This window comes from Phasianus colchicus, chromosome 4 (genome assembly GCF_987193195.1).
Source record: "Phasianus colchicus chromosome 4, bPhaCol1.hap1.1, whole genome shotgun sequence".
NCBI lineage: Eukaryota > Metazoa > Chordata > Aves > Galliformes > Phasianidae > Phasianus > Phasianus colchicus.
In genome coordinates this window covers 8,628,006-8,645,441 of record NC_143439.1, presented here as the reverse complement: position 1 = coordinate 8,645,441, position 17,436 = coordinate 8,628,006, and the positions used below count along the sequence as shown (strand labels likewise).

General features: G+C 40.3%; 1 protein-coding gene across 7 annotated transcripts in view; it reads right to left on the bottom strand.

The window, feature by feature from the left end:
- NR3C2 (nuclear receptor subfamily 3 group C member 2) overlaps positions 1–17,436 on the bottom strand; it is a 198,134-nt gene that overhangs the window by 116,546 nt on the left and 64,152 nt on the right. Inside the window, exon 1 of one of the 7 annotated variants that reach the window (XM_090138555.1) lies at positions 7,355–8,448. The exons of the other annotated variants lie outside the window; for them this stretch is intronic. Within the exon in view, the coding sequence (XP_089994681.1) occupies positions 7,355–7,392 (38 nt within the window). The 5' untranslated portion in view covers positions 7,393–8,448. Of the gene's footprint in view, positions 1–7,354; positions 8,449–17,436 lie in introns of those variants that run through there. 7 annotated transcript variants of the gene reach the window in all.

The following is a 17,436-nucleotide window of genomic DNA, read 5'->3' as shown; positions in this document are numbered from 1 at the left end:
GCCCAAGAAAATCTTAAAAGCAGGGAACCCAAGTTATCTGCTCGATAACTTTATTAACAACCTCACACAGAAGAAATGCTCAACAAAAAGCAGCAGATTACTTAGATTCAGAATGAGAGGCTTGCTTCATGGGAGGGTGATTAATAATTTCCAGCCCATTGGTTGTTTAAACATCCTTCTAATTTACATCTATTAGGGATATGCATATTTAGATTAGCAAGTCTGAGTAGGCTGTAACAAGCTCATTTTCAGGAATTTGATTGAATGAGAGATCTTTAAAAACCATGTTCTTCAGGCCAGAAGTTCTGAAAAAGCCATTAAAAACAAAGAAATGTAATGAAATCCTTTCAGACTGTTGGGAAGACAAGCCTCAAAATACATACGCTCCATTACCAACAGAAGCTGAGCTGTACTGACAAAAGGTCACATGCAACATGGAGGTGAAATTTCTGCTCATTTTTTTCTCTTATTCTTGAAGATATTAAGTTAGACTACATGTATATAAACCACTAGAAAACAGACTGCAAAGAGGCTGCCATCTCAGCGAGAGGCTGCAGGTGAGGAGGTGGTGTTGCAACTGGCTCTGCACCAGTCAGCTCCATGCCTGATATACTGTACTTACTTTCAAATCACTAATACTCTTCTGAAGACTTCGTTAGCAATGAATTTCAAGACTGGCAAAGGGTTGAGCAGTAGTATGGCAGTGTTTTGGACTGGTAAGCCCATTCAACAAACACCTTTTAAAAAAATTTGCCTTTTGAAGCCTATCTGGAAAAGATTTCAAGCCCATGGGACAATCTCTCCTGTAGTGCTATTACTGCTTTTTCTAGAGTGGCTACGTTGGGATGGAGCACATGTGCAGATTAATGAGAGAGTACCACAAACTGCAGGAGTAACATATACCAAGATGACCCTAAATGAATTCATTTTCAGTACTCTGTTATGAAGTGACTGAAAGCAAACTAACCTTCACTACACACATGGAAGATACCTTAGATAAAGAAGTTATGTTTCACACAAACATGCAGCATTGAGTTCAGTTAAGACCTACTGTCCTGCTTCCAAACGCCTGCTGCTGGCAACTTGAAGTTCACCATCTTGCTTCAGAAAGCTGAATGGGCTTATTACACTGTTTAATACTACTGAGGCAATAGAAATCTTTAAAAGTTCACACTGTACTACTGTCTCCTCATGATTTTTTCCCGATTCCCCAGATTGTCACAACAATGCTTTACAGCAACTGCTGAGGCAGTTGTTTCATTGAAAAATGTTTGGTGTATGTGCAACAGTTCTTGCTGAACAAGAGGCATTTCATGCAGTTGTGCTCAGAACAGTCACCAGTTTGCAACCATGCCTGTCAGCACTCATATCCATATGCAAATCCCCACTTAGTAAGCATCTCACAGAAAATGGATAGAAAATCAATAGACAAATATTATCCCATTAGGGATAGATAGTTAAGCAGGAGTCCCCAAGCTTTTCACAACAGCTTTTCCTTTCCTCCATAGCATGTCAAAAGCTGCTGCAAACTGCAGTAGGTTAGTATCCTTCACTGCCTGGTGTTCCTTCATCTGCTGGTGTTAGCGAATCAGGAAGGTACTTGCAGCCAGTGTACAGTCGTTGCTGTAGAAGGAATATTCAACTGTTAACCTTCAATTTAAAACTAACACTTTCTCAAAATAAAGCACATTCATATGTATTCAAATGTAATACAGTCTCAAAAGTTTCACTTGAGGAAAAAAATACTTTGAACTCAGTTTCCTGAGTGCAGCACAAATGACATCACTGAACCCTACATGGGTGTTCAACCTTTTGGCTTGACTCAGCTGCAAGGAGTAAAGAGGAATTGCCTTGGGCTGCATATACGTAGGTTGCTCCAAAAGAAATGCCTCCTGCTATTTCCATGAAAACTACAGCCAATACAAAGAGCACAAAAACAATGTATGATCTAGCAATTTCTCAGCTACAAAACAATATTTTTGAACATAGTCACCACCATTAGCTATGCATTTTTACTACTGATGAACAAGAGCCTGCATGCTCTGCTTGTAAAAATGTGCACCAGTGGAGGTAACCACTGTCACCACTACTGAAATGCACCACCCACCACCTCACTATGCACACATTCTGTTTGGTCTCCATAAACATCCTGAAAGCCCCAGTGAATGTCAATGGGTGCTTTTTTCCCCCCGCATGAAGGAATTCAGTGACACTACTGAGATATCTGACTTCGTTTTTGTGAAACCAATGCATCAGTCTGGTTTGATGGCAAGTTGCAATTCTTAGTGATTTCTCAAGGTGATCATCAGAGATTTTTCATGAAGCTTTACTATTCCTGTACTTCACCCTTGAAAACGCTTGTTCACAAACGTATGTACTGCCAAAAAGTGAAGACATATCTTTCTCAGGTAAGAAAGATTTTATAGAAGTCTCATTAAGAGACACAAACAAATTCTGAGTTGAATATCTGCTTGATACACGTTCCATTCAAAAATTCACAGCTTTTTTTTTTTTTTGACTGAAAATGGAGTAGCAAATACACACAAAAAAATTGATGATTTTATTTGCAATTTTGAAAACTATTCTCAACTTCCCTTATCAAAACAGAAAGCATGGCTGCTTATTTTTCACTCTTCATGACTGCATTAAGCCAGCGTATCAAAATGCATACAATTATTTGTCACCACTTCTTTTGGCATTGCACTGCACTTTCCCCATGCCCCACAGACAGCATTAGTAGCACACTGACATTTGGTTGTTGCTGAGTGATGGGTGTGCACCCAGAGCTGGGCCAGCCTGATTGGCAGGGCTGAGCTGCCACCATGATGGTGTGGGGCCACACTGTGAGCTGTGCTGGGCCACGCACAGCCCGCAAGTTAGACATGCCTGCACAACTAGATTGAGAAAAATAACACCCCCAGATACACCTTATCTTGTCTCCTGGTTGGCCAATGCTGCTCCAAGACACTGAAAGACTTTGACATAAAGAAATTTGTTCATCTTGTCCCAGGTACTGGTGAAATGTAAAGAAATCAAGCAGCAGGGAAGCACACCTGGGCTTGATCAGTATGCCAAAAGAGCAGAGGGCTGCACAGATGTGGTTCAGGACAAGGCTCGTCTCCAGAACCTGCATTTCTAATGAAACAGCACAAATTGCAGGAAGGAAACCTGACTTTCTGACCTCCAAATCAGATCACAGCAAATGAAAACATGCAATAGGGAAAAAAAAAATTAAAAAAACCAAAAACTCCCAACTAGCTCAAACTAGTGGAAGCAAAATGAAAGTAACAACAAACACTGCGTAGTTTTTCTGGTCATTTCAGAAGACAGATTACACTGGATTTTCACAGTGTTTCCATCCTTTTCCAAAGTATGACTTAAAAAAAACCCTTAAGTGTTAAAGGTAGCCTAAGACATAACAACAAAGCTCTTGGAGCACACAAAGCATGATCTACAGTTGGCACTGCACCAAAAGGGACATAGAGTGGGAGGCACAGGCCAGGAGCAAGCAGCCAGCCATGCCACTGAGGGCTGAGCAGGGCAGTGGTCTCTGCTTTGGTCTTGTGCAGTGCAGAGGGCAATGTCTCTCTGAGTTTAAAAGGCAAAAATTCTGGTTTGAAACAGCGAGAATCCCTGGTCTTCACCTTAAATTACATCTTTGCTCAATAATCTGCAAGTTACATCACCACTGAGCTCCGAGTCATGATGCTGACAGGTCATCTCAGGTAACAGCAGCAAGAGAAAAAGAAGATAGGCCTGTTTCTTTTTCTGTGTGTGAGTCTTCGTTTGTTTTTTTGTTGTTGTTTTTTTGTTTGTTTGTTTGTTTTAGAGGAAAATGCATAAACCTTCACAAAAAGTTTTCAGTTTGGACACGTTATTTGAAGGTGGTCTTCTATAAAGCAAGCATTCCCATTGTTTAAAATTAAAAAAGTTATTTGAAAAGTTACTAGTTGTACCTTTTCATTTGTCATTTTCAGCCATTGAGTCTGGGAATGAAGAAATACAGGTCACTTAGGATGTCTCAATGGCTTAAGGAGAACTTACTGTAGGAAAGATCGGAACGATGAAAATGTCTCTCAAAAGTACAGAAGCATTTAAGGAGATCAATCATTAAATGAGAGCATTTTGAAATATACTATAAATAATTTACATTCAAATCCTCCTGTTGAGATCTGGTCTAAACTTTATACTGTTTCAAGCATAAGTTATTCCTTACTGCACAATATGAGCAGTCTTGAACATTTGCTGTAGGTATACGTTTTGTTATTTATGAGAAATGCAATTGATTGGTATTCTGCCTAACCACTGTACACATGAGATATATTGACACAGCACCTTGGGAAGCTGAGAAAGCTCAGGACAGCAGTGATGCTCTCCTCAGAGCCATAAAAATCTTTTAAGTAAAACAAGCCTACGTTTTGGCTGTGCCAGCAAATCTGCTCCAGAGATGCATGGTTAGCAGAAGCAGACATGTCCCAAAGCACCACCCTAAAACTTCAGAGGTTACAGCTGCCCACCTACTTGCAGAAATGGCCTGCTTAGCAGGGTGGTTACACAGCTCCTATACCAGCCAGATATGGGAAACAAATCCTCACCATTAACTAAGATAATTAATCTATTATCTACTCCTTTAATATACTTAACATTAGCATTAACCAAGATTGCAAAAGACACTTCCCCAGTCTTACAGCATTTCTCAATCAGCTTTCACCAGCACTTCAACCTCACCCCAAAGCACCTACTCCTTGCACAGCCATTCAACTCCAATTGTAGGGGTACCACTGCCGCCTCTCACCTGAAACAGGTAGTTTATATGGAAAATCTTGCTCAGATTTCAGAACAGAGACCTTGCAAACGATGGATGATGAAACAAGACATTGCACAATTCAGCCTTTGCTTTGTGGCACCCTCTTGGAATTTTGCTGTAGTTTTAGCGGCAGAATTGCAGCAGCTTACAAGGGTTTGTCACAACCTGGATTGCAAGTGACTGCACCACTATGAATGGCACCCAACAGACACACAACAGCTATGTCTGCAACTCAGTGGAATTCTCCATTGGGTTCTCCATTTGGAATTAGGAATTCTCCATTTTTAAACCTAATTAAAAAGCATCAAATGAGGGAGTCAATCAATTTCTAGCCTTCTTCAAAGTTTTGTTTTTAGTAGTATAAAAATTCAAAAGTTTGAGAGCTGTTAAGAATCATTTAAAACATCTATTTCCACATACAGATAGACAACAATATCTGTAAAAAAATATTATCCAGGGATTTGCTCCTTTCTACACTTACAGAAAATGACCTACGAACCCATGAAAAAGATAAAAGCACCAGAATATATACACACACACAAACACACAACACACAATCAAAATTCTTTACTAACCAGGTTGTCAAGTCACTCCCATCATCCTGAGTCTTAATTCTTAGGTATTCTAAAGAAGTGCACAATTATACTCTGTCAGATCCAGTTCTGTAAATCTTAGAATCCTTCTGAGACAAACCAATTGAAAAAATAAATGAAGATGCAGATGATAACTTGGGAAAAAAAATATTTACTCAGCATAGCAGGAAAAGCAGCTCCAAACTACATGCCTCAAGCCCATCTGCCCTGGTAAATCTATGGGAAAAATTGAAGGAAACAAAGTTTGATTAATTAGAAGTGTTAAAAGATAAGAAAGGCAAAGTACTAATCATCATTGCTATAAACAAAGTAACAAAAAGGCATGTTAAATTGTATTGGAACAAGAAAAAAAATGTATCAATTATCATTAAAATAGTGAAATTGCTGCTAATAATGGAAAAAAAAAGAAACAGATATACTGCAGAAATTTATGTTCTGTATATGAAAAGTCAGATAACACTTACTAACATTTCACTACTTAGGATTGCTAGGTCCAAATCACTTCCACTAAAAGTAACAAAAAAGCACTGAAGAGCTTTAATTAAGTTAATAACACTCCTTTTCCCTAAGTCCTTAACACTCACGAAGCTCCAAAATCCTGGAAGTAGAACTGGGATGTGGCAATACATAAAATGAGTAATTGGGGAGATTAACTTTATGATAGCCTGTCACCTAGGTATTGAGCCCATACAACTAATGAGAAGTAGGTTTTAGGATTTTATTAATAAAGACTTTAATTAATAAGCATCAAGTAATTTAAAGCAATTAATATCAAACAAGCTTCATGGAAAGGAAGTCTGTCAAACTAATTAGTTTTTTTGACATAGCTTTGGTTTTTGATTTGTTTTTAGCTGCTAAGACAAGCATTGATGAGATCTGCTACTTCTGTACAGAATTTGACTCAGTTCTGCACAGTATCTCGATTAAGAAACTAGAAAGAAACATTAGCAAACAGAGCAGGGTGAGAAGCAGACTGGAAGATGATGGGTGAGCCTGAGCACTGCAGAAGAGGCCAGCTTTGAGTGGGTCTATTTCTAGAGGTCCCTATAGAACTGGTCATTGGCCTAATCTTAATGCAAGAAATCAAAAGTGGAAAAAAAACCCAATTAATTCCTAAGCTAATAGGCAAGGAAATGGGAAGCATTACCTGGTAAGAGACAGAATCAGTACAAGTAACCTGAAACATTTATTCAGACAGATCCAGGCATCTCTTGGACCATTCCATTTGGATTTAATGAAATGTACAACTTTAGGCATAGAAAAAAAGAGAAACTAAAAGACCAGGACAAAGGAAACAACAGCGTGAGACAGCAGGGAACTCTCACTTGTCCTGAGAACTAGAACAACTGGAATCACAGCCAAAATACCTAGTCTTGGTATGGCATCTACAGTTGAAACAGACATTACCAAGGAAAGAACTGTAATTTGGAAGGAGGCCAGAACCATAATGAAGCACAGGGATGAGACTCTCCACCCAATGCTCAGTCTATCTCAGTGCCAGAGTACCTTTGTCTTTCCCCAGGTTCCCATGAGAGGAGGCAAACTTTGATTACATAGTTTTTTTTCTTTTACACGTGTAGCAAAAATCAGTGTCTTGAAAGTGAGAAATAAAGCGGAGTAAAATTAAACCCATTCTTGCTTTCTTTGGAAATGCTTGTGAAAAGATGCCTCTTGTAAGCTCATATAATCATAACCAAGTAGAGCACAGCTACCACAGCCTTTTTTCTGCAGGTTTTTTGTTGTTGTTCTTCATATTCTTGACTGCAGTGCTCCAGTTTTGCCTAAAAAACTCAATTTACAAAAAAAAAAAAAAAAAAAACTGAATATAAAAGCAAAGACAAAAACAACTGCTATTCTCATTTTCATAATATCCTCCCAGCATACCTCAAAAGAAAACACTGCCTGAATTTAATATTAAATACTCAACTGGATCATCAGAAAATCAGAAAAATACCTTAAAATTCTTCTTCCTTTCTTCATTTTGTCTTGCATCTTGACTTTCACATCTCCCCAACTGAGAAGTAATTTTCCTGATGGATAAAGGTTGCTTACAGTTTAGTGTCCAGTATGGCAAAAAGTACCATCCTACAATCTTGCTCTTCCAATGATTTCAAGGCCTCTCTCCCTCAGCAAGCATTTGGAAATACAAATACAATTTCTTCAGTAGTAAACCTTCCATCTCTTCTCTGCCCTCTTCCTCAGTAAGTAAAATCCAAGCCCAAATATAACAACTTGGAGGATGGGGGAGCTGGACATAAAAACAAAGCCAAAAATGGACTTTCACAGTCTACCTAACTTGTGATTTTCAAGCAGCAAGATGGTGACGTTCAACTAAGAAGATTAAACACTGAAGCAAAACTAACAGAAACTGAAAAGAAGAAGTGGTCAGAACTAAGGCAGAAATTATACGGCGAAGATTCAAAAGAAGCTCAAGGAATCTGTATATAAAATTGCTGAATGGAGGTTAAAACAAAGCAAATGAGACCCTCTGGTTTTGTAACTCTATGCTCACCACCTTGTACATAAGTGTACGTCTGTCTTTCTGCATTTTTTTGAGTGCCAAAAGCGTAACTAAATACCAACACAAATAGTAGCAAGTTATACACTGTCAGGGTGTCTAAGCAGTATAATGGAGCCCCCGCTAACACACAACCTCCTCAGACTCTTGCTTTATTCTCTTCCTCATTATGCATCTTTTTGAAGTTAAAAATCTCAAGTAATAACAGAATTGGTTTTAATGCATTAAAAAAAACCATGCATCATAGGTATGCTCATGACACTTAAAGCAATCCCATGTATAACACTTTTCCAACATGAAACGATACCTTGGAAAAGGAGGTCTAAGTACTCTTAAGTCATCTTGAGAACTACTGCAGGAAGTAGAAATATCAAAGATTTCTTTCTTTCCTGCACAGTGAATAGTACACAGTAAAGCCCACTCAACCTTTTCACACTTTTATTTCAAGGCGGAAGTGAAAGTAAATCATAATGCCAAAAATAATTATAACTTCACATCCTTTGGCTAAACCTACAGGTGCTATAGAAACATATTGACATTACCGTTTCAACAAGCACTTGCATTGTGCATAGGCAATTATTTTTGAAGGAGAGCAAGTCAAAAAGTTAAATGAGAGGAATAAATCACCAATGGCTACCCCAAGTTACTGCCTTTTTCAAGATCTCAAAAGCTCTGTTCTTCCAGATGTTACTAAGCCTTTTAAGATCCCCTTATTTATACCTTCCATTAATTTGCAAAGGAGCTAAATGGAGTTGGACATACAAAGGTCAGTCCTTGGAAACAGAATCTAACTTGTAGAAAGTAGAATTCTGGCATTGGTAATTATAAGAGAATAAACACAGGGGTAACAAGCACAGAAAGCAGAAACTTTCTGAAGATACAAAAACTGACAGTAATTAGTAATTATTTAAATTAATAATAAAAGGCCAAGCACAAACTGGAGATAAACAGTGGAATAATTATTTATTATTTGCGAAGGCAACCTTCCCCCCCCCCCCCTTTTTTTTTTTTTGTATCAATAAGGCACTGGGGGAGATTCAGGCTGGCTGTTAGGAATCCAAAAGAGTGGTCAGGTGCTGGAACAGGCTGCTTAGGGAGGTGGTGCAGTCACCCACCCTGGAGGTGTTCAAGGAACCTTTAGATGCTGTGTTGAGAGACACGGTTTAGTGATAACTACTGCTGATAGGACTGGATGATCTCGTAGGTCTTTTCCAACCTTGGTGATTCTATGATGCCAAGGAACACAGGCTTTCCATCAAATGAAACAAAAGCTTGAATAAAATACCTGTGCCTTCAGAGATGTCACAACAAAATAAATTTCAACATGGAAATAAAAGCAATTACACGTTTAGTTTTCATTTTTAACCCTCCTCTTTGTTTCGGCTTTGATGAAGAATGCTGCACTGCTGCTGGCCTATTAAGTAAATAAAAAAAGTCAATCCTGAATTCATTACTCAATAATTCATGCTTTTTTTTCTTCAAAACTTCCTTTGCAACATGGAACAAATGCAGAAGCTCTCCAACTTCAGCCAGTATTAAGTGATAAGCCTTATTAGTACTGAATTACTATTTCAGTTATCCTACAACTATTCTCATGGTCAGAAAGCCAAGGAGATACATTATCTGCAGGGGCAAAAGTATCACTTCTAATTGCTATCCACTTGGCCTCCTAACTTTGGCAGTACAAAGCACAAAGAGCCATAGGTGGAAACATGAGTTGGACCTGGCCAGGTCCCACCTGTGGTTCCACTGAGCCCACGCAGCACCAGGGATGAAGCAGGAGGTCCCGAGGGGACTGAAACACTGCAAGGAACTGCAGGAGCACGGGGACGTAGAGGCACCATGCTCTGATTCATCATCTTTAGAGATGACTTTCCTGCAATACCCAAAAGCTTAATGCCTGGCTCTTGTCCTCAGACTGTATAAACATCCCTATGCAACATGTTTCTACACCCTGCATGCATAATAATGCACTCCTATTACACAATTGTAATAACAAAATTTCACCCCTCATTCCAAGCTGTTGTTTGTGGGGTTTTTTTTGCTGATACTGCTACTAGAATCCCCTAAGGATGGTAAAAAGACAGACAAAGACTTAATGTGTTACTCCAGCTTTCACTTAACCTTTTTGAATTCAATGACTCAGCAGCAGGATTAACTTCCCTCAGCAGAAAGGCAGGGTCCTTGAGAAATTTCAGCCACCCCACACCAAGGGAGTTGTGGTGCTAGTAAGCCAGAGAAAGAAGCAAAAAATTAATGCTGCTTGTTGACAAACCCTGCCAAGGTCATCCTCTGGGAAGCAGAACAGCAAAGCAGTGTGGGCTCACAGAATCCTGAGGGCTCTCAAGAGCAGGACAGTCCCCACAGCATAGTCAAGATATGGGAAACAGGAGGCTCAGTGCCTCCAGATGCAGGCATATCTGCCTGGCTTTGCACACTGGTAGCAGCACCAGTCAAGTCTGGCCAGGAGGCAGCACCACGGCATCCCAGCACTGCTCCTCCCTTGCACCCACACTGAATCCATGCCAGCGCCGTATCCCACAACAGGAGTGCACCAGTGCCATTCTGGCAGCCTTCAACCCCCATGCTGACACAGCAGACCCAGCTTGTTCAGAGCTCCACTGCTCCCACTGAGCAGCAGCAGCAAAACCCTTAGGCCCCGGCTTTGGCACTATAACATTCACTTAAAGCAATGACCCAAATCTAAATTTTTAAAAAGCCTTAGCGCTCCAAATAAAAGTTTAACTTACTTTCACCTGTAGTTTTTCCTATTGGATTTGAAGTTGTTTTTAAAATGTCAGGTATAAAACAAAAAGTAACCAAGAAGCCCGGGAGCTCTGCACCAGACATCTCAAACCATTGAGACACAGTTCATCAGACACGAACAGGAAAGACGTTTTTCCAAACTTCGAGCAGAAACATGATAAAATGTGGTTGTAATCCAGAAACACATTCAAGAATGCTGGTTTCATCCTGGATGCTCTCCCACACCTCCAGCAGATAGAGACCCACTCCTGCAGGTTAGCATAAGGAGCAGGCAATATCTGATCAGTTTCCAATAGCCCAAAAATAGATGTAGTAATCAGATCTTTTTTAGCCACGCTCCTTCTGCAGCACTATGGACTTTTCTGCTCAAAATCATTTTGCAGGATGTAGGCAGCAGATGAGACTACAACTCCTTGCCCAAACCCCAGTTCAGCACCCACGTAGGGACAGGTTTCCTAAGGATTACAACTGTTCAAAGACACCAAGCTCATAATTTTGACATACCACTGCCTCTGCTGAAAGTCAAGAAAGAAAAGTTAAAAGAAAAAAAAAAAAAAGAAAAAAAATGGAAGAAAAAAAGGAAAATTACTTAAGATACTGTGAGTCAACTGACAAACATGGTAATTGTACATGCACACTCTTTAACTTAAGTGACCCTGCTTTTGCCAGGGGCTAATAACGCACATACAATTACCACAAATAGCTGATGAACTGTAACGTGTTTGTGCATCTGAAACAGTGGGTGTTTCTGGAAATCCTATCATATGTGGAATTACATGCTCAGGCACTTTAATTACTTTTTCAACCCTAGTAATACTCGCCTGTTTTCCCCCACTCTTGGACAGCAGTGATAAGGTCCTGTGACCTATATTACTTCCACGTGCTCCATCACCCAGAGAAGTCCACAAGCACTACCATGAAGCGGCAGCAGCTGCAGCTGAATCTCATCAGCCAAGCAGCCCCCAAATGCCCTCATCATAGTTGATTTGGCAGAATGAGGAGCATGCTTCTGAAAAGCACACTGTATCCTCATGGTACAGGCTCCTGCAGACCCTTCAAAGAAATACGTTTGTTTCTCTCGGTCAGGCTACGAGACGAAAAGCTCCTGGAAGTCCCATGCTCTTGTATTAGCTACCAGGCTTTCTCATCTAATTACACTTATGAACATTCCTCCCTCTGCTTTCATACCAGTTTCTGGCTGGCTGGCTGCTTTCCAGAGCGCACCAAGTTTTGTTTCAGCAAAGTCAAGACAGGATTCCCATTGTCAGGTTAGACACTTACCCTTTAGTTCTACGCCACTATGAGAAGCAAGGCTGGGACCACAAATGCAGGAAGAACAGATTAGAGATGGAAGATACTACACATTATATATGCTAACAGTCCCCAAAGTGTTCCTGTACATTTGCACATGATTTTTTCCACTATTAAATCTAAAAATACTGCAATGAGAAAAAAATCTTTTGCCATTTTAAGAACTGACCTCTAGCCGGAGGACAGGACTAAACACTCACCCAGACGTAAGACATATCACATGCAACACCATCAGCTCTAGCCAAGTTGCCTTTGGAAGTTTTCACAGTGATTTAAAGCCCTGAATAGGTGTCACGCACTTTTTAAGCCCTTTATTATAAACTGTGTCAAGAAGCAAATGTTACTTCATGACTCCAGTTCTATCTAGACTGTCTACTGAGATGCTCTGCAATAGCTGCACCGACACGTCAGATGTCACAGGATGGACTCACAGAGAACAACTGGATGGGCTGACTCACAACCCTGACACGATTTACTGGATTGATCCCAGGTTGTAGAGAAACAAACAGTTATCAATTTAAACCCATGAGAAGCAGCACCATCCTTCACACAACAAAGAAAAGCAACTATCAACTAAATTCCTGGTGTAAAAATCTTTTAAACTAGCGTGCCGCTTTCAATTTAATATTCCAAGTGATGAAGATTATTAACTGCTTTGATGAGTCAAAAACCTGCAGATGCCAACGGGTTCCTTGTTTTTGGCTTAGAGAGAACTTTTTGGATCTCTTGCAACATAATATAAATCATATTTACAAACTGAAAGATGGGAGTAGTCTCATATGTCACACCGTAATGATTTACAGATACTTAACATATTTGTGCTTTTTAAAGTATGTCATTAAGTGTCTCAGCTCTGAGTAAGAAGTACAAAGAGACACATAACATTCCAAAGAGCATATTTCTCTTTATTTCCATTTTAAGTGCTGGACATACAGAATAGATATTTTCATTCATCTCCACATTAGCAGCTTTTCCTGGGTTTTCAATCTCCCTTTTTTCAACATGCCAGGATATAATTAAAAAAAACCAAACAAATACTAAATTTACAGCTGCCTCAACCACTGAAGTAGTGGTACTGAAGGAGGGATGCTACACAAAGACGTGAGCAGCCTGAACAGTGTGAGATTCATTTCCTTGCATAAAGGTCATGCTTTTCGATTCACACATTCTTTGCATAAGAATGCATGCAAGGAACACGTGAATCAAAAAAAAAAAAAAAACAAGATATCAAATGGTACCTCCAAACTGTCATCACCAATGGAAAGAGGAAAGAAGATTCAAGGTTACTCTGTGCAGATCACAAAGCAATAGTAGTTTCAATGAAAATTCTGACTTGAAAAAGAATTTGAACTCTCTGCAGGTACTGCCCTGAGGCTGCATGCGCTCCCCAGGCAGCTCAGCTTGCAGTGACCTGCTCTAAGCCAAGCCAGACTCGCATTTCTTGCCTAGTATCAGCTCATTGCAGTAGATCCTGCTATGGAACAGCTCTTGCCAGCAAGGCATGTATGATATCTGAACTGCTCCCCACCAGCATGCAAAACAGGTAAAGGGAAGAAATTCAGAAGGAAAATGTAAGACGCAATTGATGAGCAGTGTTTAACATTTTGGCACTGGGGATGTAACAAATCAAAATTCACCAAGCTGAGTGGCGCAGCTGACACACTAGAGAGAAGGGATGCCATCCAGAGGGACCTGGACAGGCTTGAGAGGTGGGCCCACGCCACCCTCGTGAAGTTCAACAAGGCCACGTGCAAAGTACTGCACCTGGGTCAGGGCAACCCCAAGAACAAATACAGGCTAGGAGGATAATGGCTTGATCGCAGCCATGAGGAGAAGGATATGGGGATACTGATCAGTGAAAGACTCAACGTGAGCCAGCAATATGCACTTGCAGCCCAGAAGACCAACCGTATCCTGGATTTCAACAAGAGAAGTGTGGCCAGCAGCCTGACAGAGGTGCTTCTGCCCCTCTACTTTGCCCTCGTGAGACCCCACCTGGAGTACTGTGTCCAGTTCTGGGGCCCTCAATACAAGAAGGACATGGAGCTGTTGGAGCCAGTCCAGACAAGGGCCACAAAAATGATCAGAAGGCTGGAGCACCTCCCCTATAAAGACAGGCTGAAAAGTCAAAGCTCCTCAGCCTGGAGCAAAGAAGGCTCTGGGAGGACCTCATAGTAGCTTTCCAGTTCCTGAAGGGAAGCCTACAGGAAAGCTGGGGAGGGACTTTTTTTTTTTTTTTTTATAAGAGCACATAGTGAGAGGACAAACGAAAATGGCTTTAAACTGGAAGAAGATAGATTTACACTAGATGCTAGGAAGAAATTCTTTACCTTGAGGGTGGTGAGACACCGGAACAAGTTGCAGATGCCCCCTCCCTGGAAGCATTCAAGGACAGACTTTGAACAACCTGGTCCAGTGGGAGATGTCTCTGCCTATAGTAGTGGGGCTGGAACAAGATAATCTTAAAGGTGTCTTCTATCACAAACCATTCTATGAAATACAAAGACTAACAGGTGTGGGGAGTGGCGGATGCATCTTATTAGCGGTCATACACAGCTGCAGAGGATTGAAAATTAAAGGGAGGCAGAAGCACACACATGGTGTGAAAGGCGGGAACAAGACACACCATCACAGACATGCCACAGAGGCCCCAACATCACAATTCAAGCATCTCTTCTTCTGAAACATCAGTAACCAAGAACTGCTATACCTGTGAGAGAACCAGGAGGACCAGGAATGTTCTCAGCCCAAACCCACTGCCCTGAGGCAGCCTGATGCAGTGGCAGGAACAACACAAAATGGAGGAAAGAGCACAGCAGCAGCACAGACAGAACGCAATAGCTGCAGCTGTTTCCATTATTTAATCACAGCTAGAAAAACCTGAAGTGATTTGGAAAAGTTTTACACAGATAGATGAAAGTCTTTTTGCTACATGAGGTGCCCATGCCAACAATTAAACATGCTTATGTCTCATCAGTTAAAACTTACAACAGATTTTAACAGAAAATCATAAGGTATCTCTAATTCAAAAAATACAAGTTAAAAATTTTGTTATTGAAAAAACTGGTAGAGAATAATAAACATTTTTTTTTTCTGTCAAGTTACCAGAATACACTGACTTTCAAGTGCTATTTGTAATACAGTACAGCCTGAGGCCCCCAAGTGAACTCAGTGCTATATTATGCCACATTTGATTTTGATTTTCTATCTAAGAGCTTATTTATAAAAAAAAAATTCTCTTACCATTCTGTATCTTGAACTCCCAACCAAAATAAAATGCTAGCATAAAAGAAAGTACAGAAGTACAAAGCAGTTCAGCAGGCAGGGAGCAAGCCTCACACTACCATTCAGCAACTGCAGACCCAGGGGCAATTTCTTCCACCTTTTGCTTAGCTTCCCCATAGCATTCACTGGGCTGATCAATGCATGAACGTACTCATTTCTTAAACTGCTAAAAAAAAAAAAAGGCAATGTAATGGTGGAAGTTCCCTTCTGAAAGGAGACCACACTATCTGCCACCTCAGGGGAACCGCAGCCACCTCAGCGAGGGTGGGCTTGCTGTTACTCTCCACACAGACCAGGTGCTTCAACAGCTGTGCTCAGCATGCCAAACTCTGACTAAAAATCCCAAATCATCTCAATGTTTTCTTTCAGAAACCAAGCCACTAACCTGATTCCCAGCTCTCCATCACTCAGCAAGACCACAGGTACCTGTGGTGGGGCCCTGGGAACACTGCTCCTTCCTCAGGAGCTGAAGTAACCGACCTCACAGCCACCCTCCTCCCAGCTGCAGTGGGCAATCAGGCAGGGTTGGCTCACCCCTCCCAGGGCACACAGGCACTGCAGGCACGTCCTCAATGCAGTCCTGCAGTGCCTTCAGGTTGAAGGAAAAGCCCACTGTGGGAAGCAAAGGATACCCATGAACATGGTCAAGGAAAAAGTTATCTGATGGAGAATGTAGGCTAAAATCACAAAATATTACAATTAAGTGGTTTTCATTAGTTGTGCAATGTTGCATATAGATGGAAAAAGACAGTAATTAAGAGCCTAAATTAGGCTTAATTTCTAATTATGAGTATGTATTTACCACCTGATCATTAGACATTAAGTTTTTCAACCAGCAGTAATCTGTTATTTTGAGACTTTTCTTTTTCCTTCTCCAGTTAATAAATACAAAGACTGAAACACATTAACCCTGAAGTTGTCCAACCACTGAAATACATTTTCTCATAATAAAGGTTATCTGGGGATGTAAAATACATTCACATCAGAGAATCTGAATGACAGCTTTTGAAAATGAATTAATGAACTTTGAGATAACCCAGTTAAGTTAGCAGATAGGTTGAAAATGAGTTATTGAGTATGATGATCTTAAAAAAAAAAAAAAAAAAAACCAAAAAAAAGACAATGTCTTCAGCTCTATTTACAACTAAAAATAGAAAGGTGAAAATTTATTTTGGAATGTTTCCAAGTTATTCTAAATTTAAAACTAAATCGGTACAGCTGAATTTACTTAATTACTTTCTCTGCCTACATCACCATTGAGGTTTTTTATCATTTCCTGCCTCCATTCATACAATTTATTTCTTTCAGTTTGTCCCTCAGCCCCAGTGACTTAAAACCTTAAGGACTGAGCTTTCATCCTTCCAGAAAATAATACAATGTAACTGCCATAATTATGTCACTTTGACACAGTAAATGTCTGAATCCCATTTATATTTAGCATCCTGTTTTTTCAAAAACTCCTCTTGGCCCCACTCCACCCTGACTCTAATCTCGTGTCCATCATCCAATTACTGCCCACTCATGCATTCCTCACCATCCCATCCTCATGATCACGCAGCTGGGGTTGCCCTTCAGCCTGTGCTGCCTCATCTGTCTGGAATTCCCTTTCTCCAGCCTGCTTCTCTTTTCAATTCTTACTTTAATGTGTGAGTTTACAGTTACCCCTAAATTCCACGAACCTTTTCTTTTTCCATTATCTACTGGGTTTATTATCTATTGGTTTCTATCCTACTCTTAATGACCACAATAAACTTTTCCACTTTTGCTTTTCATTTCTATTTTCCTTTATCCCATAGCTGATTTTTTTTTTTTTTTTCCCCTCCAAGGTAGTTTCTGCACATCTCTTTATATTACACTTACATTAACCTGATGTCCACATTTTGCAAGACTGAATACCATATCAAATTCAGTAATTTCAAACATATTTCCCTAACACTGAATCAGACACTCTGATATCATACAACAATAGTAGGACAACAATGCTCTTTAACCATACCGCTGTATTGCTCCATTCTCACTCCAATTCTTCTGCTGCTGAGCCCAAATGAGAAGAGTACTGAATGCTGCCAAGTTGTCCTTGCTACTTAGCTCCCTACTTTTACAGGAAAAAAAAAAAATCTTAAGGATTTGCAGTAACCACCTTCACACTTTTTTTT